Here is a 22,776-nt window from a genome sequence, read left to right on the forward strand (position 1 = left end):
ACCTAGAGACTGTCATACAGAGTGAAATAAGTCAGAAAGAGAAAAACAAGTATCGTATATTAACACATATATGCCAGATCTAGAAAAATGGTACAGATCAACTGGTTTGCAAGGCAGAAACAGAGACACGGATGTAGAGAACAAACATATGGACACAAAGGCGGGAAAGCAGGGGTGTGGGGGCGGGGATGGAGTGGGATGAATTGGGAGATTGGGATTGCCATATATATATTACTAATAAGAAAAAAAATCAAATTGTACTCTTTAAATATATGCAGTTTACTGTATGTCAATTATATCTCAATAAAAGTTCTTAAAAAAAAAAGTATGCCCTTTAGAGATGGGCAGAAGAAAGGAGCACTATTAGAAGTTTTGACCTGAAAAGCCAAGTCCTAATTAGTGAAAAATAACAGACAAGAAAAAAAAAAACGCTGTTCAAGAGGAAGACACCTGTCATTTACCGTATGTCATTTAACATACGGTAAATGACAGATGTAAGTTAATGAAACTCCTGACAACATAACAAACGATTCTGAGGCCTTTCAGTGGAGGAGCAACCCAGGGCCTACAACCCCCAGCACGCTCTCAAGTCAAGACGTATCATGTCAAGTCAGGCATCAGAAAGGATGCCAGGAATAAGCAGAATTGTTAGAATAAAAGGGACATCTAGTCCATGAAATCTCAAGGAGAACAAAGTATATTGTTCCCACGCCTTTCCTAAAACTACACCCCTGAACAAAACTAGTACATACTGCTGACAGGAGCACATGAATGGTGTAGACACAGAAGAACAGCTGAGACCACTGACAGAATATTTTAGTGTGCAAGCTGGGAATACTGGTCGGAAAAGATTACATCCGACATCTGTCTACTCTATAGTCACCTTGCCTCTCCTTGAATATCCTCATTAATAAGGAACTCACAACTAAAGGAAACCAATTCCATATTCTGTCAGCATTGTCAGAAAATTCTTATGTTGAAGCAAGATATGCGAAGCTAGTTTGGGGTTCTTCTGTTGCCCCAATATTTACTGAGCCCTTCAGTGGACTCTGTGGATGACTCAAGTTAGGGACTGGTGAGGCAGGCACAGGAAAAACAAGGAGAAATTTGATGAAGAAGCTGAGGTGACTGGCAACAGTGAATGCAGGAGGATGTTTTTCTAGGAGGGTAGAAGACAAATAGTCAGGAAAAGCTAAGAGGCAGGTGACCTCAGGTCCTGACCAGCAGCTATGTGGACCATGGAAAAAGATCAACTGCCACTTGAGTCACCAGGAAATCAGTGTTCAAAGGAGAAAACCAGGGTTCAGTCAGGAAACAGAGGCAGAGGGTGGTTCTGTGATACAATTCAGACTTTAGGGAAGTTTGATAAAAAAGTGGGGCTCAAGACAGCACAGGAGGAAACAATTGGAGAGAGAGGCCAGCAGTGAAAGGCAGTTTTGGCAGCAACTAAGGGGAGGAGAGGAGTAAGCAGAAAGTGGATAAAAGGGGGTGGGAAGATATGTGCCTAGAAGAGCTTGTACACTGGGCAGTAACTTGTACTCAGCAGGTACAAGTGTAAGCAGCCAATCACCATTCGGAGAGACAGCACTAGATCAGAGATACACATCAGATGCAAAAAGAAACCCAGCCTGTGAGGACAGTATTTGTGTTAATCCTAACAAAACTTCTGAAAAAGTTATTATTTGAACATTCCCCAAGCACTGTTCTAAGCCCATTAAAAACATTTTTTCTACAAATGGTTTTTAGTAATTAATTTTAACTGAATTTGTCTATAATTTGATAACTTCCCATACATTATACCACATTGCACTTGAAAATATAAGCAATGACCCCTCAGTGTTCTTCTTTTGGGGTATCTTACAATTTACTTGGCTCTACATACTGACTTTTCACCTCCTAAATGTACTCATTAGCATATACTTTAAAAATACAAATAACATATGGTAAAGTCATAGCACTTTTACAGGCTACTTATTAACATGTGGCCTAACACAAAATTCTGCCAGAGGCCCCAGGGAACAACCCAGCCTTGCAGAGCAGGCTGGATACTTGTCTGCAGCAAGGCTTCACTGTGGCTCAGTGCAGTCTGGAAGCAGCTCCCTGGTTTCCCATCTGCATCCCTGCAGATGCAGCAGTTGATGAAACTGACAGTTTAATTTCAGTGAATGGGTATATGTGTATGGGAGGGGCACAGCAGCTGGGTTTGTGTTCACTCTATTCCTGCATAAGAGAGGCAATAATACAAAACAGATTATGGGCTCTCAGAGTACTTGCTGGTGCTAATGCCCACACACTATTAACTAAACTCTAAGGACAGGTGACTAATTCTAGACAATGCTCTACATACACCGTCAAATTCATTCCTGAAAACACACACACACACACACACACACACACCCCTCCTGAAGTGTGACTAATGCATGACTATTCCAGCTTTAATAGTGAATAGTTCAAATAATCTTAAATGTTTGCATGAATTGTGAAAGGTCCATCTCTATACTGAAGGGTTACTGGTAAAGGTTTAACCAAAGTCACTAAAGTGATCAGTTTTGGATATAGCGTATTCTATTATAAACATCAATAGCAGGCAGTTAGGAACCATAGAGAGCTTTTGACCATGGGAAGAATATGACCAATACCCAGATTTAAGAAAATTAATTGGGCGGGGGCAATGTAAAGTGGATAGCTGGTGAGAGAAGTGGCCTGAAATAAGACAAAGGCCACCATCATGAAATGAAGGAGAATCAATAACGACTGGTGGCTGACTGGGTGGCAAGTAGATAAGAGGGAAGAGCAGATTTAAAATAAACTTTGAAGCCTAACAAAAGCAAGGTTAGTAATACTTCCAAGAAAGTCAGGAGGAGGGGATAAATTACAGCAGAAAAAGGAGTTACAATTTGGTGCCCTTAGGACATTTACATTTATTCAGCAGCAGGGATTAAAGAGAAAGAAGCTCAGAGGGTGGATGACACCACGGAAGAATAGAGGTGGCAGGAAACAATGGGAAAGAGAAAATGGGAACGCTGGAGAAAGGAGAAAAATGACCTAGTCAAAGGAATAAACCTGGAGATCCTGTGAAGTGGGAAAATCAGGACCAAGAAAAGAGCTTTAAAAAGAAGCAAATATCGGGAATTCCCTGATGGTCCAGTGGTTAGGACTCTGCCCTTCCACTGCCAAGGGCATGGCTTCGATCCCTGGTTGGGAAACTAAGATGCCACAAGCTGCATGGCATGGCTCAAAAAGGAAAAAAGAAGCAAATACCACCCAGAAATTAAGAATAAGGACTGCAGAATTCCCTGGCAGTCAAGTGGTTAGGACTCTGCGCTTCACTGGTCAGCAAACTTAGATCCGCAAGTCATGCAGTGCGGCCAAAAAACCAAAAACAAAATAAGGAGTGCAAACAGGCTACTGGATGATACTTGGGAATTCACAGCTGACTTTAGAACACTAAGTTTAGGACAGAAGTCAGCCTAGAACAAAAAAAGGAAGTGGGTGTAGCCACTATAGAGAACAGCATGGAGATTCCTTGAAAAACTAAAAATAGAATTATCATATGACCCAGCATATACCCAGAGAAAACCATTATTCAAAAAGAAACATGTACCACAATGGTCACTGCAGCACTATTTACAATAGCCAAGTCATGGAAGCAACCTAAATGCCCATCAACAGATGAATAAAGATGTGGTACATATATACAATGGAATATTGCTTAGCCATTAAAAAGAACAAAATTGGGGCATTTGTAGAGACATGGATGGACCTAGAGACTGTCATATAGTAAAGTAAGTCAGAAAGAGAAAAACAAATATCATATATTAACATGTATGTGGAATCTAGAAAAATGGTACAGATCAACCGGTTTGCAAGGCAGAAATAGAGACACATGTAGAGAACAAACAGATGGACACCAAGGTGGGAAAGCGGGGGTGGGGGTGGGGGGGATGGAGTGGGATACATCGGGAGACTGGGATTGCCATATATACACTACTAATAAGAAAAAAAATCAAATTGTACACTTTAAATATATGCAGTTTATTGCATGTCAAAAAAAATTTTTTAAAGAAAAGTCCAAAAAAAGAAAAGGAATTGGGGAGAAAGACAGGATGAAGGGATGAAGAAGTGGAAGCAGCAAGAGGTATATGCAGCAGTTTAAGGAAGAAAGCTCCAGAGAATATCAAAGTTTAAAGTCTAGGAAGACCTCATTTGGAGGGAAGTGGGGGGTGTAGCACAAGGAGCCTGTAAAATGAGGAGTGGATTCATCCGCCGGATTAGGAAAGAAAGGGCAGCAATAAGACAATAAGAAACCAAGACAGAAGTGAAAAGTCACTTGTGTTCATATCAGATATTCCAGTTGGATATAAATTGTCTATCAGCATAAATTAAAGTCTACTTCAATCTATGAGTGAAGTTGAGAAACAAGAACAAAGCAAAAAAGTATACCAAATGTAAAAAATACAATTAGAAATCAATTGGAAATGGGCAAAAAGTTTGCCAAAAGTACAGAGGGCCCATATGATGTATTGGTTGAGGGACAATCTATTATCATTCTTTGCCTTACACCTAAAAAATGCTGATTGTCTGGGCTCAGGACCAAAGGTGGGGTTTACCCTTGCTCGGGAATACACAGTAGTTGATAAAGTTGGTTGCACATCAGAATCATCTGGGGTGCTTGTCAAAAATACAACTAACCCTGCTCCCTGGAGATTCTGACTCATTCACTTTACAGTGCTGCTGGTTTTTAATTAGTACTCCAAGTAATCTTGATGCAGTCGGTATGATGACATTTGGAAACCGAGCTAATTATCAGAATTATCTGATATACTTTTTAAAAATTCAGACTCATGAGCTCGGTTCTAAACCCACTGAATCTCACACACTACACTCACATTCATAAAATTAAATGCATCATGTTTAAGTCCTTTTTCAATCAACTTTCCAGCAAATGCATGTCAAGAAGAATTTTCAGGCATACCTCAGAGATACTGTGGTTCAGTTTCAGACCACTGCACTAAAGCGAATATTACAATAAAGCAAGTCACAATTTTTTGGCTTCCCAGCACATAAAAAACTGTGTCTATAATATACTATAGTCTATTAAGTGTGCAATAGCATTATGTTTCAAAAAACTGTATATACCTTAATTTAAAAATACTTCATCACTAAAAGATGCTAACCTTCATCTGAGCCTCTAGCAAGTCGTAATCATGTTGCTGGTAGAGGGTCTTGCCTCGATGTTGATGGCTGCTGACTGATTAGGGTGAGGTTGGAGTGGCTGTGACAGTTTCTTAAAAATAAGACAATGAAGTTTGCTGACTTCAATTGACTCTTCCTTTCACAAACGATTTCTCTGTAGCATGCAATGCTGTTTAATAGCATTTTACCCACAGTGGAACTTCTTTCAAAATTGGAGTCAATCTCAAACCTTACCACTGCTTTACCAACTCTGTCTACGTATTGATAATATTCTAACTCTCTGTTGTCATTTCAACAATCTTCACAGCATCTTCACTGGAAGTAGATTCCATCTCTAGAAACTACTTTCTTTACTCATCCACAAGAAGCAACTCCTCACCCATTTAAGTTTTACTATGAGACTGCAGCAGCTCAAGTCACATCTCCAGGCTCAATTTCAATTCTAGTTCTCTTGTTACTTCCACTGAAGTCTTGAACCCCTCAAAGTCATCCACAAGGGTTTGAATCAAGTTCTCCCAAATTCCTGTGAATGTTGGTATTTTGATCTCTTCTCATGAATTACAAATGTTCTTTTTTTTTCTTTAAACTCTTTATTTTCTTAATGGTGCCTAGAATGATGAATTCCTTCCAGAAGGTTTTCAACTGACTTTACCCAGATCCATCAGAGGAATCACTGTCTTTGATATTGGGTGGGACAAAAAGAGCCTTTGGGTTTTTAAGTAAAAACAAAAGTTACATTTTTCATTTTCACCAAGAACTTTATTGAACAACATATTCACCCTTTTATTCCACTAACTTCTGCTGTTTTTCAGACAAATTCATAATTTCATCTTCCCAAAACTTTTTATCTTTTTGAGCAAAGAACTCTTCCAGGTGCCTTTTACAGTTTTCCAGGGAACTGAAATTTTTTCCATTAAGAGAATTTTGTAAAGACTGAAATAAATGGAAATCCAAAGGTACAATGTCTGGTGAATACAGCAGATGAATCAGAACTTCCCATCCAAGCTGTAACAGTTTTTTTTTTTTTAATTTTATTTATTTATTATTTTTTGGGGGTACACCAAGTTCAGTCATCTGTTTTTATACACATATTCCAGTATTCCCTCCCTCCCTTGACTCCCCCCCCACCCTCCCCGTCCCAGTCCTCTAAGGCATCTTCCATCCTCTAGTTGAACTCCCTTTGTTATACAGCAACTTCCCAATGGCTATCTACTTTACAGTTGGTAGTATATATATGTCTGTGCTACTTTCTCGCTTCGTCTCAGCTTCCCCTTCACACCCGCCCCCTCCCAAACCTCGAGTTCTCCAGTCCATTCTCTGCACCTGCGTCCTTGTTCTTGTCACTGAGTTCATCAGTACCATTTTTAGATTCCGTATATGTGAGTTAGCATACAATATTTGTCTTTCTCTTTCTGACTTACTTCACTCTGTATGACAGACTCTAGGTCTATCTACCTCATTACATATAGCTCCATCTCATCCTTTTTTATAGCTGCGTAATATTCCATTGTATATATATGCCACATCTTTATCCATTCGTTTGTTGATGGGCATTTAGGTTGCTTCCATGTCCTGGCTATTGTAAATAGTGCTGCAATAAACATTATGGTACATGTTTCTTTTGGGATTATGGTTTTCTTTGGGTATATGCCCAGGAGTGGGATTACTGGATCATATGGTAGTTCTATTTGTAGTTTTTGAAGGAACCTCCAAATTGTTTTCCATAGTGGCTATACCAACTTACGTTCCCACCAACAGTGCAGGAGATTTCCCTTTTCTCCACACACTCTCCAACATTTGTTGTTTGCAGATTTTGTGATGATGGCCATTCTGATCGGTGTGAGGTGATACCTCAGCTGTAACAGTTTTTGCCTGATCATCCAAGAAACATTCGGTCTTGCATTATCCTAATGGAAGATTATGCATAACCTTTTCCATTCCATTTTTCATCCTCCGTCTATCTTTTAGTAGAGAATCACGTGCAGAAATATAGTCAAGGCTTTTTTTGCTTAACTTATGTGGAACCCAAACATCAAAGCAATTCACATAACCAAGCTGATGCAAATGATTTTCCATGCTTGATTTGGATATTTTGAGTCTGTCAGCTATTTCCCAAGTGGTATAATACTGACTGTTCTCAATCTACCCACCATGGAGCACTGTCCAGCGAGAAACATCCAGCATGAAACTTCATGAACTGGGTTTTTACCTTTCTTGAAATAATAAAGCATACTATGCTGAAAATGTTGTTTTTTTACTTCCATCTTCAATATTAAAATGGCTACACAAAAATTCACTAATTTTGATGTCTTTTTTTAAATGCACGTTGATATGACAGCTGTCACATACAATCTAACAAAACTGTTTCCGATGAAGTTAAAGGCAAGTAGGTGCTACTAGAGCCATCTTTCAGAAAAAAATGAATGAACCTTTTGGCCCACCCAATAGCTATCACCTTATAAAATGCATCTCTTAAATAATAAGACTTGGAAGTTGAAACAACCCCTTGGGGAATTCCCTGGCAGTCCAGTGGTTAAGACTCCTCACTTTCACTGCTGAGGGCATGGGTTCAATCCTTGGTCTGGGAACTAGGATCCCACAAGCTGCACGGTGCAGCCAATTAACTAAATTAATTAATTAAAAAAAAAAAAAAGACCCATGGGCTTCAGAATGGATGTTGTGCTAGCAGGCATGAAAACAACATAAATCTGGTTTGGACTTCCCTGGTGGCGCAGTGGTTAAGAATCCACCTGCCAATGCAGGGGACACGGGTTCAAGCCCTCATCTGGGAAGATGATCCCACCTGCCACAGAGCAAGTAAGCCCATGCGCCACAACTACTGAGCCTGAGCTCTAGAGTCCATCAGCCACAACTACTGAAGCCCATGCGCCTACAGCCCATGCTCCACAACAAGAGAAGCCACTGCAATGAGAAGCCCGAGCACCACAACGAAGAGTAGACCCACTCGCCACAACTAGAGAAAGCCCATGCGCAGCAACAAAGACCCAACGCAGCCAATAAAGCGCAGCAACAAAGACCCAACGCAGCCAATAAAAAATTAAGATATTACAGAAAAAACCAAACATTAATCTGGTTGTACATCTCCATCAGGGCTCTGGGTAACAAGGTACATTATCGATGAGCAGGGACATTTTTTAATTATTTATTTATTCATTTATTTATTTATTGGCTGTGTTGGGTCTTCGTTGCTGCATGCAGGCTTTCTCTAGTTGTGGAGAGCGGGGACTACTCTTTGCTGTGGTGCACAGGCTCCTCATTGCTGTGGCTTCTCTTGTTGTGGAGCATGGGCTCTAGGTGCTTGGGCTTAAACCTCAGTAGTTGCAGCACATGGGCTCAACAGCTGTGGCTCACGGGCTCTAAAGTGCAGGCTCAGCAGTTGTGGCGCACGGGCTTAGTTGCTCTGCGGCATGTGGGATCTTCCTGGAGCAGGGATCAATTCTGTGTCCCCTGCATTGGCAGGCGAATTCTTAACCACTGCGCCACCTAGAAATCCCCATGAGCAGTGACATTTTGAAAGGAATTTTTTTCTGAAAAGTAGGGCTTAAAATATTCAGTAAACCATGTCGTAAACAGATGTACTGTAATTCAGGCTTTGTTGTTCCATTTACAGAACAGACAGAGTAGATTTAGCATAATTCTAAAGGGCCCCAGGATTTTTGGAACGGTAAATGAGCATTGGCTTCAATTTCAAATCACCAGCAGCCAACAAGAGGGTCAGCCTGTCCTTTGACGCTTTGAAGCCAGGCACTGACTTTGCCTCTCTAGCTATGAAAGTCTTAGATGACATCTTCCAATAGAAGGCTGTTTCATCTACATTGAAAATCTTCTGTGTAGTGTAGCACCTTTGTTATCAGAGCTAGATCTTTTGGATAATTTGCTGCAGCTTCGCATCACACTTGCGACTTCACCTACTTCACTTTTATGTTATGGAGATGGCTTCTTTCCTTAAACCTCATGACCCAACCTCTGCTAGTTTTCAACTTTTCTTCTGCAGCTTCCTTACCTCTCTTGGCCTTAATGGAATTAAGGAGTCAAAGCCTTGCTGTGGATCAGGCTTTGGCTTTAGGGAATGTTGTGGCTGGTTTGAACTTCTATTCAGACCACTACAACTTTCTCCACATCAGCAATAAGGCTGTTTTGCTTTCTTTCATTTGTGTGTTCACTGAGGTAGCACTTTTAGTTTCCTTCAAGAACTTTCCCTTTGCATTCACAACTTAGCTAACTGGCGCCAGGGCCTGCTTTTCAGCCTGTCCTGGCTTTCAGCCTGACATGCCTTCCTCACTAAGCTTAATTATTTCTGGCTTTTGATTTAAAGTGAGAGACGTATGGCTCTTTCTTTCACTTGAATGCTTAGAGGCCATTATAGGGTTATTAACTGGCCAAATTCAGTATTGTTGTGCATCAGAAAATAGGGAGGCCCAAGGAGAGGAAGAGAGATGGGAATGGCCAGTTGGTGGAGCAGTTAGAACACACACATTTATCGATTAAGTTGAGCATGTTTATGGACAAGGTTGTGACGCCCCTAAACAATTACAATAGTAACAACAAATATTACTGTTCACAAATCACCATAACAAATATAATAATAATGAAGAAGTTTGAAGTATCATAAGAATTACCAAAATGTGACACAGAGACACACAGTGAGCAAACGCTGCAGAGAAAAGAGTGCCAAAAGAGTTAGTTGCTTGACACAGGGTTACCATGGACCTTCAATTTGAAAAACAAACAAAAACACAAACAAATAAAAACACACAAAAAAACAATATTTTTGAAGCACAATAAAGCAAAGCATGCCTGTACAACCCTGACTACACCAAGATTGAATCTACATGCCCGGGAAGTACAGAAGTAATGGCTTTGGGCCAACCTCTAATTCCTGCCCCAGTAACTCCAGGTCCTCTTCTCTGTCACCAGTTAAATCCATGACCGTACTTTTTCTCGGCAGAGGAAAGGAATGCAAGCAAATAGGTGACTGTGGATTCAAAGTCTCTCAACGTTCCTAGATTCACAGGTTTACATGGCTCTTCACTGAAAGACTACTGACTACTCTTTAGAAAAGGTGACTGACTACTCTTTAAATTGCTCTTGGCGTTCCAAGAAATAAGAAAACTTCCTGGTTCCTGTTCCTTTGAAGGACTTTCCTATTTTAAAGTCAATCTTAAGCACTTCTAAGAATCACTGATGATATTAACATATTATAAATCTTCAGATAAACTTTATTTTATTATAAATCTTTAAACCGTTTAAATCATTGTTTCAAATATAATATGCACCCATTCAAGCTACAGACAATATTAGACCTAACATATATGAGACACAGTAACTGTATTGCACTTTGCCTCCAAAGCCCTGGGAAACCTTAAGAACTAGTATTATAAGGATGTAAAGTGCTGAAGCCAGAGAGACCTGCTTCAAATCCTATTTGCAAAGCTTAGGCTAGTTGTGCAGCACTGCAACTTGGTTTTCCTTTTTCTCTAAAATGATAATACCATCTACCTTGCAATGTTGTCATAAGAATAAGTAAAACACATATAGTCCTGGTTCAGAACCAGCATTCAATAAACTGTAACTACTCTTACTGCTATAACCTAAATCTTCATCCCTCCTCCTCCAAAAAGGTAAAATTAGTCCTCAAAAAGTGCTCAGGATATTGGAGTATGTGTTGAAAATCGAGTATTCTAACCATGGTGAGAACTGGAAAAAGGAATTCTACTTACAGAAAGTCTGCACAAATAGTGTGAAAAGTCCTTCACCGCAAAGCACCCGGATTCTGAATAAATTACAACAGATATACTTTTAAATGTACTGCTGAAATCATAAAAAAATAAAGGAGATTCCCAAGGACAAGAGAAAAAAAGAAAAAGAACAATTAACCTAAACTCTAGTGGGTGAACCTAGAGCCCAGGAACTGAAGCTCTTGCAGTGGAAGGGAAGACATGGGCCTTGAGCTTGTGAAATGGGAAAGGACTGAACCTGGGACCCACACTGAAGGAGCTATACCTCAGAAAAAAGAATAATGTAGGAAAAACCTGCCCTCCATCCAAGCCAACTGATAAGAAAGTCTACAGACCTACACCAAGCCTAAGTGGAGGGATTTCCCTGGTGGTCCAGTGGTTAAGAATCTGCCTTCTAACGCAGGGGATGCAGGTTTGATCCCTGGCCAAGGAACTAAGATTTCACATGCCACAACTAAGACCTGACACAGCCAAAAATAAAATAAATAAATAAATATTGAAAAAAAAGAATTGCTTTCTTAAAAATTAATTAATTACAAGATCCAACATAGCCAAAAATAAAATAAATATTTTTAAAAGAATTGCTTTCTTAAAAATTAATTAATTTTTAAAAAGCCTAAGTGGAAAAGTTAATGAAAACAACAATGCTGATTTCCCCTTAAGCAAACCTGAACTAAATTTACACATTCTTCAAGTCAGAAAAATGCTTGGCTAATCAAAGTGGTCATGGGTTGGAAGTAGAAACAAATATATTTTTCTAGGGAATAGATCTTCAATAAAGATCCTTCAGGATTCCCATAAAACTAAGGAATGACTAAGGAAATAAGCTATCTTCAATGATATTCAATAGACAAATTCTCCCCCACCCCCAAGGCTTTCGGATATTCAGACTATGGAAAAGAAAAAAAGGGAAAGGCACAGAAAAAAGCTGAACCCATACATACACACACACAATAAGAAAATTTTCATCCTACTGTGTGTGTATAAAATATCCCTTTAAATGTAAATTTTTACCATAATGGAATTATGTGCTTTCTGTGATGTGTGGTAAGAGCATTGCCTTTAATGCCAGGCACACCTGAATTTGAATCTAGCTAAATAAGTACCAGTTGACGATTCCAAGCAAGTTAGTAAGTAAAACTTTCTATGCCTCAATTTCTTCAGCTGGAAAAAGGGCATAATACTACCTACCTATTAAAATGGTTGTGAAATAAATTCATACACAAACATATTCATGTGTATATCACAAAGCAGTTCTTAGATATAAAAAATGCACTCAGGAAACAGCAGCTATTATGAACATGATAGGGGAAGGATTTTCATTCATCCAATAAGTATTTACAGTGTCTCTTATGTGCCAGTCCTAGTACCAGACTTTTTGGGTAACAGAAATGGATAATGACTCCTCGTTATGATTCTAACCTGCATGCTTCTTTTGTGCCAGACATTTATCTACATAATCTTACTCTATTCTCCCCACGATCTTATAAAGTACTGTTATCTCCATTGTCCAGGTGAAGAAACTGAGAAATTAAGAGACTTGATTCAATTCATACAACTGGTAGTACAAGGACTTGAACTTGGGCACTACACTGCCCCAAAGCCTATGTCTTAATTTAATTACCTCGTCTAGATGAGGACATTCCCTTTCAGATATATATGGAGGATGCAATTGGTAGGCCTTCTTTCTTTGCCCTTCCCTTTCTTTCGTTCTTTTTTTTTTTTTTTTCTTTTTTCTTTTGAGAAAAAGCAGAGGACTCTAAAAATAGCAGGTTTCACAGTCATGGAATATAACACAACACCACTAAACTGAATTCTCTAAGTTCTTGATTTTTCAGTTTTTGTTCCTTCTTCAAGAGGGAAAGTAACATTTTGATTATGAGTAACACCCACAATATATGTAATGGGTCTAAATGTTGTAGTTTTCACATATAAATACTTTTCTAGGTACTGCAGAGTAAATTGGCACTTCTTGGGAATTTAAACCTGGTTTACTTTTTGACTAGGGGAGGATCCTACTTACATAATGATAAAACAGTTGTATGAAACTTAATAGGGAGGCAGATTAGACTCCAAGAAGGAAGCAATATCTAAAATGTTTTTACCTCACCAAATTGAATAGGGTGTGGTCACTCAATAGTTTCAGACTACTTTTCAAAACACTAGATCACTCTCCAACAGATACTACAGATTATATTAAGGTAAAGAGCAACAATCACACGTGGGAAGATAACAGTAATTAATTTTCAACCCTGAAAATAATGACAACAAGAACTTTGAGTTCTTTTAAACAATACTGAGACAGCCTAACAGATCTAGAAAAGTTATTGCTAGGTTTTCCATCTCGACTAAAAAAAAAAAAAAAACAAAAAACCCCAAAAAAGTGTTCTGGATTTTCTCTGCAGAAAAAAAGAGATTAGAAAAGAAAAAAGGACTCTTCCATAATAAGCACAGCCTCCTTGAGGAAATGATTTACAGACTGCTCACTCCTACTTCTAGCAGGCAATTCATCTTTTGCTCACCTACTCAAAGAGTTTGAAACTAAGCGCATGATTTTAAGTAAAACAATGATGTAAAGAAATTGGATCCGTTTACCCTCAAACTGAAAACTGCTGATGATTAAGAAATCGAGTACCTCAAACAATTTAAAAATTCATAAGGAACTTGAAAACAAAGTAACGAATTTTCACTTAAAAAGGAAAAAAAACACTCTTCTACCCATTTTAGAGTGAATAACACCTAAATCTGGAAGAGATTTTAGACATTATTTCACCAGTCTTCATTTTGAAGGTGAGGAAATTGAGACCTAAAGCACTGTAACTCAATTACTTATTTTCTCACATCACTACTTCTGCCCTTACCTAATGTGGCTATAAATCTGTAACTCATCATCCACCATGTTTTTCTGCCCTATGAGTACTACAGCTTCAAGACAGGACCAAATTTTTAAAGCTCCAATTAAACCACCGTAACAGCTTTGCTTAATAAGAATAAGATGAGCGTAAGTGAATAGAAGCATTTGTATTTCTGCTACTCAAATAAGGTTTCTGCCTCATAACTCGTCTATATACAAACCTTCTCTGGTTATGGCACAATAGGAGCTGCGGGGGGGGGGGGGGGGGGGTAAAGAAAAGCTTTGCAATTCAAGAAAAATCCCTAATGTGTTCTACATAGCTTCAAGCCCTCCTAGGGAAGACAGAATGCCTTTAAAGGGAGAAGAAGCTGTAGGCTGGAATAGATCATTTTGAGGATTTCTTCCAAGACTACGAGTCGATGAGAATTCAGAACTCAAAATACCGCATTACTGATACCTTATCAATACAAAACCACAATAAAAATTCAATTTCTTGATAGTAGGAACAAGTTTCCTTCTGAGAGACCTGCAGCTTTTCACACTCAAGCGTCTTTCTCAATAGGGAAAACCGGGGCACTCAGGCTTGCTGGTCCGAGGTCACTCAACAGCTAGGCTGCAGGACCAGGACGAGCATCAGCCTCCCGCATTTACTGTACCACTCCTTCACAAGGTCTACCGAAAGCAATTTAGCGAAAAAACTTGAACTTCAGTATCTAGAAAATAGGTTATTAATTCCTAACCAAACTTAAAAAAAAAAAGTTACCCTTTACTTCCGGAATTCCCTGATCAGTGACCTCCATGACAGGTAAGCTCTGCCCCAGGCGCGCTCCCGCCAAGGACCTCTGGGGGAAGGGAGAGTGGGCAAGTGGGCGGGAGGCCAGCGCAGCCCTCGGGAAGCTCTCGGCGCCGGCTCCCGCCGCCGCGGCGGGCAGGGCACACCTGCAGGGCGCTCGGCGGGCAGGGCACACCTGCAGGGCGCTCGGCGGCCCCTCCCCTGCGGCAGCGCCCCCGCCCACCCCACCCCCCACTTCCCACCCCCCCGAGACGCTCACCTGGGGCGTCTGCGGCGGCCTGGGCCCTAAACGTGGCCGTATCGGCCCACCCCAGGTGCGACGAAGGCCAACCCCAGGGCCGCGGGGCGCCGGGCGGCAGGTAGGAGGGGTTGGACTTCCGCCGGATCGCCGCGCGCCTGAAGCTGTAGTCGCCCTCGCCGCTCATCTTGCCGCGGTCGCGCTGACGCGCGCTCGACGGGCTCCTCAGGAGCGAGCGGACCCCCGGGGGCGTGGTCTGCATGCCCAGGCTCGGCGCGGGCAACTTGGCGGCTGCTGGCGCCGGCGCTGCTGTGCTCTGGCGTCTCCTCCGCAGGCGCCTCCTCCGCAGCCGCCTCCTCGTCCCTGCCTCCCGGGACGCCCAGGGCCGCGCCGGGAGTTTGGCTCCGACTCCCTGCGCGGCAGACGCCACGCCCTCTGAGGCTCGCGCTCTCACCTGACGCCGCCGCTGCAGCGACGGACTCGGGCCGCCGCCACCCCCTCCTCTGCGGACCAATCGCCGGCCCGCCCCCGAGAGCGCCGACAGTTCGGCCTGTGGCGCCTCTGCCGCAGCCGCCGCCTCCCCGTCCCGCCTGGCAGCAGCTCAGGGCGCGCGGTGCAGACGGGAGAGCCCCTCCCCCTCCCCCTCCCGCGCCCCTCCCCTCCCCCTCCCCCCCACGCCCCTCCCCCTCCCTTCCTACTCACCTCCCCCTCTCCGCCCCTCCCCTTCTTCCTCCCCTCCCCCCTCCTCTCCCCTCCCCCCCTCCTCTCCCCTCCCCCCCTCCTCTCCCCTCCCGCTCCCTGGCGCGCCTAGGCTCGCCCGCGAGTCGACTGGAACCGCGAGGGCGCTCACCTGCCGACGCATAACATACCTGGCGTGCTCCGAAGGTCAGCCGCGCTCACCTGTGGGCCACGCACTGGACTCGGGAAGAAAGATCATTACAGCTACTCTGGACTCTGTACAGAGCCTGCCATTCGCGCAAACCCACACTGCAAGGGTCACCCGTGTGTCTGAAGCCGCCACTGTGCCCTTGATAATGATCTTACCAGTGAGGTATTTCAGATAAGAAAACCAAGGTGCGGAAGCTACACAGGGTCACATAGTACTGCTGAGCTAGAATCCTTACCCGAGGCTCTGCCCCAGAGTCTGTCCTTATCTCACTGAACCAAAAAATTTTGCCAGGAGCATCGAGCCAGACAAAGGTGAAGAGGTGCGTGGAAGTAAAAGGGAAGGTGGAATTGGTTTGCTTACCTGCGTTTTAAAATTCATTAATAATGAAGAGGCTGTGTTCCAAAACCACAGAGGTAGGAGGGGAAAGAGCAGCGTTCCAAGTACCCCAGCTCAAGCAGAATGAATTCCCCAGCCCTCAGTTCCACCTTAAAAGCCACCCCACATTTATTCAGATGGACCTTCACCCAGGTAACATCTCCTCCAGCTCCCTAAAGTGTATCGCATAACCCAGTTCTCCTCAAGAAAACTTTTTAGGAGGCAGTTCAACACTCAGTCTCCTTGGATGTTACTCCAATAAATATATCCCTTAGGAGAAGGAACTAACCCGTAATTTCTAACGCATCCATTCAGACATTGTTAAAAAAGGAGCTTTTGCTCCCTTTGAATATATTATCCCTGTATCGCTGTATTGTACCTAATTATTGTTTCTCTTTCTCTGTAATTGGTGTTATCTATGCCGTGTAGTATCAGAAATAATTTAAACAAGTGGTTTCAAATATAAATTAATAATGAAAGGGGTTTTACCTCCATATGCATAAGCTAACTATAATTTAAATGCAGGTTTTAAATATAATTTATTTGGTTCAATAAAAAGGTGATGTTGCAGGACTTCCCTGGTGGTCCAGTGGTTAAGAATCTGCCTTCCAACGCAGGGGATGCAGGTTTGATCCGTGGTCAGGTAACTAAGATCCCACATGCCATGGGGGCAACTAAGCCCACATAACACAACTAAGACCTGATGCAGATAGATAGATGATAGATAGATAGATAGATAGATAGATAGATAGATAGATAGATAGATGATAGATAGATAGATAGATAGATAGATAGATAGATAGATAGATAGATGATAGATTTGGGGGAAAAAGGTGGTGTTGCAGTCAATACTGTCGTGCTAGCAACCTAGCTCAGAGCCATCTATTTTTAAGTGAGAAGATGATGGCAATCTCCTCTTTTAGAGAACTGGTTACTGATGAAACAAAGGTACCACCCCCTGCTGCCTCCCCCTTCCTACTATCTCAGTAGATGCTTACTCTTTCTGTAGAGAACTGCAGTAAAGCCTGTATGGGGCAAAAAGGTATCTTACCACAAGTATTTGGGGCAGCAGTTTAATGCTTCCTTATTTGGATATTTTTGATTTGTTTACATTATACGTATTTCTGTTTCTTTCTTGGTTCAAGTTGTTCACTGTACCTAATATAATATTAGTTAACATCAGTGGATGTCTGTATTTTCAGAAGTCCATACATCATCTGACATTTCCTCTCTCAATGTTATGATCCTTAATATTCTCTGATAGAAACAATTTCTAGGGGACTTTGCTTTTGATGACTGTATTTTTGCAACACTAAATGCATGGGTCAACAGAACTTTATTTGATCTCAGTTTACTGTAGGTTAGATTAGAACAAAATTTTTGAATATCATCTTATACACATAGTCCTTATGTACTATTTTATTTGCTTATATAGCTAATAGAAATCTGGTAGTAATTCATTTAACACATACTGAGTGAGAGCTGTGCGGGTCCTGAAATACAGAGGTGCATGCAGTACACAGGTGCTTACACTCCATGTCTCTGTGGCTGAGACAATGCTGAATGCTGACTCAATTATGCACCATTTTCCTTGGGCACACAAGGAGACTGATTTAAACCTTCCCTTGCAGTTATGTGGAGCCACGTCATTGCATTCTTCAAAATTTTGTGGGCAGAAGTAATATGTGTCACCTCCAGGCCTGGTTTTTGCACCCTGGCCATGAAACGAAACTCTGCTCCACTTCTCCAGCTGCCAGCTAGAATACAGAGGGCCCAGTGGAAGGACCTGCACCCTAGACCATGATGGGGCCACTGTATGAAGAGGAGCTGGCAGTCCAGAGTCACCTCTTCCCTATGAATTAACATGCAAGATCAGACTAGCAAAATGCATAGGAAGACTGTGAACTAATTCACATTCCTTAAATTTTGTCTTTATATTTTCCAGTGTAGCAAAATTCATATATTTTATATAAAAACATATTTTATATAAAATATATTTTATTTTCTATTATATAAATATACTTATAAAAATATACTTATCTTTTAATATATAATATATAATAATTTATATTATATATTATATATAAATTATATTATATATAAATAATTGTTATATATAAATACAATAAATATAATAATTAATGTAATAATATATATATTTATATATTATATTTATAAATGTATTTATATATTTATAAATCATAAAACAATATTATTTATATAAATAATTATAATATTTATATAAATATATATTTGTATATAATATTTTTATAAAAATATATTGATATGTCTTTTTTTTAATGTATTTATTTATTGGCTGTGTTGGGTCTTCATTGCTGCACACAGGCTTTCTCTAGTTGTGACAAGCAGGGGCTACTCTTCATTGCTGTGTGCGGGCTCCTCATTGCAGTGGCTTCTCTTGTTGCAGAGCACAGGCTCTAGGCGCACAGGCTTCAGTAGTTGTGGCTCACAGGCTCAGTTGCTCCATGCCATGTGGGATCTTCCCAGACCAGGGATTGAACCCATGTCTGCTGCACTGGCAGGCAGATTCTTAACCACTGCACCACCAGTGAAGTCCCTGATATGTCTTTTAATTCTAATTGAAATGTTTTAAACAAACATTCAGTTTAATTTTAACAACGTGACCAGTCTCAGATTGATCTAGTCCCTAATAAATAAGATAAAACCAAAAAAGAATATCTAGGAGAAAAATTATGAATCAATAAGCTGCTTCAACTGTGGACAGAACATCACTTCCAAAACTAGAATTTAAGAGAAATCAATGCTTTGCAGCAGATTCAACTCATTTTAATCTCACTAGAGAAAGAAAAAAACTTCTTGTGCTTTAATAATAAATTGTGTTATTTGCTCAGTAAATGAATTACAAATGCATTAGTTATTTACTTTGATGCTGTCACTGGGTAGGAATTTATATAAATATCATCAAAGTAATAAAGGTCACTAAAAGGCATGAATTATGCTGACTTTATGAAGTAGTGTTTGGGGCTGACAAACTGTTAACTTAAAAACCCAGTTTTAAGTTTTATTCAGGGTCTTGCTGAGGACTATAGCCCAGGAGACAGCCTCTCAGTAGCTCTGGGTAAACTGCTCCAAAGAGGTAGGGGAGAAGTCAGCCAGAATTTTTTGCCTAGGAAATATGTGTAGTAATGCCTGCATCTTAGTAAAAGATTACTACTACAGTAGCCACAGAAACAGATATCTCAAGTTAATGATTTTAGGGCTTTTCTATGTATGGGAAGATGCAAGAATCTGGGGTAATTTAAATTCTTCTTGAGATATACATCTAACTAAGGGTCTGTTTATCCAGAGAACAGAGGGCCTCATCCTGTTTTTTCATCCTGAATTCATCTCAGGGTGTACTGTCCTGGGCAACTGCAGTGGGTTGTGACTTAACCCTTGTATAACTGGTTAGTGAATGATGCTCTTTGTTTTTTGTTTTTGTTGTTCACAATACAGAAGATAATTTCATGAAGACCTAATTGAAGAAGATGATACATTTATTTTAACAGAAACTTAGTAAACAGTATGATATTTTAAGTTGGTACAAGTTGAGATTTCCATTGTTTTATGTAGGTCTAAAGTGAATAGTTTATAACATGTTTAATTTCTGTGTCTATAGTTTGACCAGCTATTGCATATATTAATGACCTTTTAAGGAAGTATATATACATACCGCTTAGAAGATTTGCACAAATTTGAGGTGTCACCTGAAACTATCATGGTACAAGTTTGGCCTTGTACTTAAATTGACAACTGTTGCTTCTTAAAGGGATCAGTCAATATCTTTTTTAAATCATTTGGAAACTGGAAAGAAAGCAATTACTTTCTAAAGAACACGGTATGTGGCTTCACGGAGCCTATAGCTCAATGAGATTAGGAGAGGAGCACCCAACTTGAACCTGGCCTATTAAGAGAAGTTTCCTAGAGGACATTGAAATTAAAGGAGACCGGAAAGTGAGGAGTTTGCCTGGTGGAGGGGGTGAATAGTTACCCTAGTGTAAAGAGCAGGACACACAAGGGAGAAAGGCAGAAGCAGGGTGTGTGTGGGGGGGGGGGGGGCAGGTGGTCAGGGGAGAGACAGACAAAATTGCACTTACAGGGTCTGGGAAGAGAGAAATGAAGCTGGAGAAAAAGTAGAGTCCGATCATTAATATCCATGTATATCATGGTAAAGAGTTAGGACTTTAAATAAAAAAATGCCATTTGCAACAACATGGATGGACCTAGAGATTATCATACTAAGTGAAGTAAGTCAGAAAGAGACAGACAAATACCATATGATATCATTTATATGTGGAGTATAAAATATGACACAAATGAACCCATTTATAAAGCAGAAACAGTCTCACAGACACAGAGAACAGACTTGTGGTTGCCAAGGGGCAGGGGGAGAAGAGGAATGGACTGGGAGTTTGGGGTTGGTAGAATCAAACAATTACAGACAGAATGGATGGACAACAAGGTCCTACTGTATAGTACAAGGATCTGTATTCAGTGTCCTGGGATAAACCATAATGAAAAAAATATAAAAAATATAACTGAGTCACTATGCTGTACAGCAGAAATTAACACAACATTGTAAAGCAACTACACTTCAACTTAAAAAAAAAAAGTTAGGACTTTATTCTGATGCCAGGGGAATGATTCTTAAGTTTTAAGCAAGAAGTGATGTTATCAGATTTGCATTTTAGAAATCACATTAGCTGTCCACATCCCTCACTTTTAGCCCATCCGATCAAAAAATACTGATCAACAATGAAACTAAAAGCTGGTTCTTTGAGAAGATAAACAAAATTGATAAACCATTAGCCCCACTTATCAGGAGAAAAAGGGAGAAGACGCAAATCAACAGAATTAGAAATGAAAAAGGAGAAGTAACAACTGACACCACAGAAATACAAAAGATCATGAGAGACTACTACAAACAACTATATGCCAATAAATTGGATAACCTGGAAGAAATGGATACATTCTTAGGAAAATACAATCTTCCAACACTAAACCAGGAAGAAATAGAAAATAAGAACAGACCAATCACAAGTACGGAAATTGAGACTGTGATTAAAATCTCCCAACACACAAAAGCCCAGGGCCAGATGGATTCACAGGTGAATTCTATCAAACATTTAGGGAAGAGCTAGCACCTGTCCTCAAACTCTTCCAAAATATAACAGAAGGAGGAAGACTCCCAAACTCATTCTGTGAGGCCACCGTAACCCTGATACCAAAACCAGGCCAAGATGTCACAAAAAAAAGAGCATTACAGGCCAATATCACTGATTAATATAGATGCAAAAATCCTCAACAAAATACTAGCTAACAGAATCCAACAGCACATTAAAAAAATCATACACTATGATCAAGTGGGGTTTATCCCTGGAATGCAAGGATTCTTCAATATACGCAAATCAATGTGATACATCATATCAACATATTGAAGGATAAAAACCATATGATAATCTCAATAGATGCGGGAAAAGCTTTTGACAAAATTCAACATCCATCTGTGATAAAAACTCTCCAGAAAATGGGCATAGAAGGAAATTACCTCAACATAATAAAAGCTATATATTAGAAACCAAAAGCCAACATCATTCTAAATGGTGAAAAACTGAAGGCATTCCCTCTAAGGACAGGAACAAGAAAAGGGTGTCCACTCTCACCATTGTTATTCAACATAGTTTTGGAAGTTTTAGCCACAGCAATCAGAGAAGAAAAAATAAAAGGAATCCAAACTGGAAAAGAAGTAAAATTGTCACTCTTTGCAGATGACATGATATTATACATAGAAAACCCTAAAGACTCTACCATAAAACTGCTAGCACTAATCGATGAATTTAGTAAAGTAGCAGGATACAAAATTAATGCACAGAAATCTCTTGCATTCCTATACGCTAACAATGAAAGAGCAGAAAGAGAAATTAAGGAAACTCTCCCATTTACCATTGCAACAAAAAGAATGAAATACCTAGGAATAAACCTGCTTAAGGAGGCAAAAGACCTATATGCAAAAAACTATAAGACACTGAGGAAAGAAATGAAAGATGATACAAACAGATGGAGAGACATACCATGTTCTTGCATTGGAAGAATCAACATTGTGAAAATGACTGTACTACCCAAAGCAATTTACACATTCAACGCAACCCCTATCAAATTACCAACAGCATTTTTCACAGAACTAGAGCAAGAAATCTTACGATTTGTATGAAAATGCAAAAGACCCCAAATAGCCAAAGCAGTCTTGAGAAGGAGAGAAGGAGTTGGTGAATTAGGCTTCCTGACTTCAAACTATACTACAAGGCTACAGTGATCAAGACAATATGGTACTGGCACAAAAATAGAAAGGAAGATCAATGGAACAGAATAGAGAACTCAGAGGTAAACCCATGCACATATGGGCACCTTATCTTTGACAAAGGAGGCAAGAATATACAATGGAACAAAGACAGCCTCTTCAAGAAGTGGTGCTGGGAAAATTGGACAGCTACATGTAAAAGAATGACATTAGAATACTTCCTAACACCATACACAAAAATAAACTCAAAATGGATTAAAGGCTTAAATGTAAGGCCAGACACTCTAAAACTCTTAGAGGAAAACATAGGCAGAACACTCTATGACATCCATCAAAGCAAGATCCTTTTTGAC

The 22,776-nt window shown here is 40.3% G+C and overlaps 1 protein-coding gene across 2 annotated transcripts in view; it reads right to left on the reverse strand.

The window, feature by feature from the left end:
- Window positions 1-15,218, reverse strand: part of FGD4 (FYVE, RhoGEF and PH domain containing 4) — a 188,417-nt gene extending 173,199 nt beyond the window's left edge. Inside the window, exon 1 of one of the 2 annotated variants that reach the window (XM_057701930.1) lies at window positions 14,862-15,218. In XM_057701930.1, coding sequence (XP_057557913.1) covers window positions 14,862-15,102 — 241 coding nt within the window. In that variant the 5' untranslated portion in view covers window positions 15,103-15,218. The remainder of the gene's footprint in view (window positions 1-14,861) is intronic. The other variant, XM_057701931.1, reaches the window with a different exon arrangement.
- Between the last annotated feature and the right edge of the window lie 7,558 nt (window positions 15,219-22,776).

The sequence above is a fragment of the Hippopotamus amphibius genome, chromosome 12 (genome assembly GCF_030028045.1).
Source record: "Hippopotamus amphibius kiboko isolate mHipAmp2 chromosome 12, mHipAmp2.hap2, whole genome shotgun sequence".
NCBI lineage: Eukaryota > Metazoa > Chordata > Mammalia > Artiodactyla > Hippopotamidae > Hippopotamus > Hippopotamus amphibius.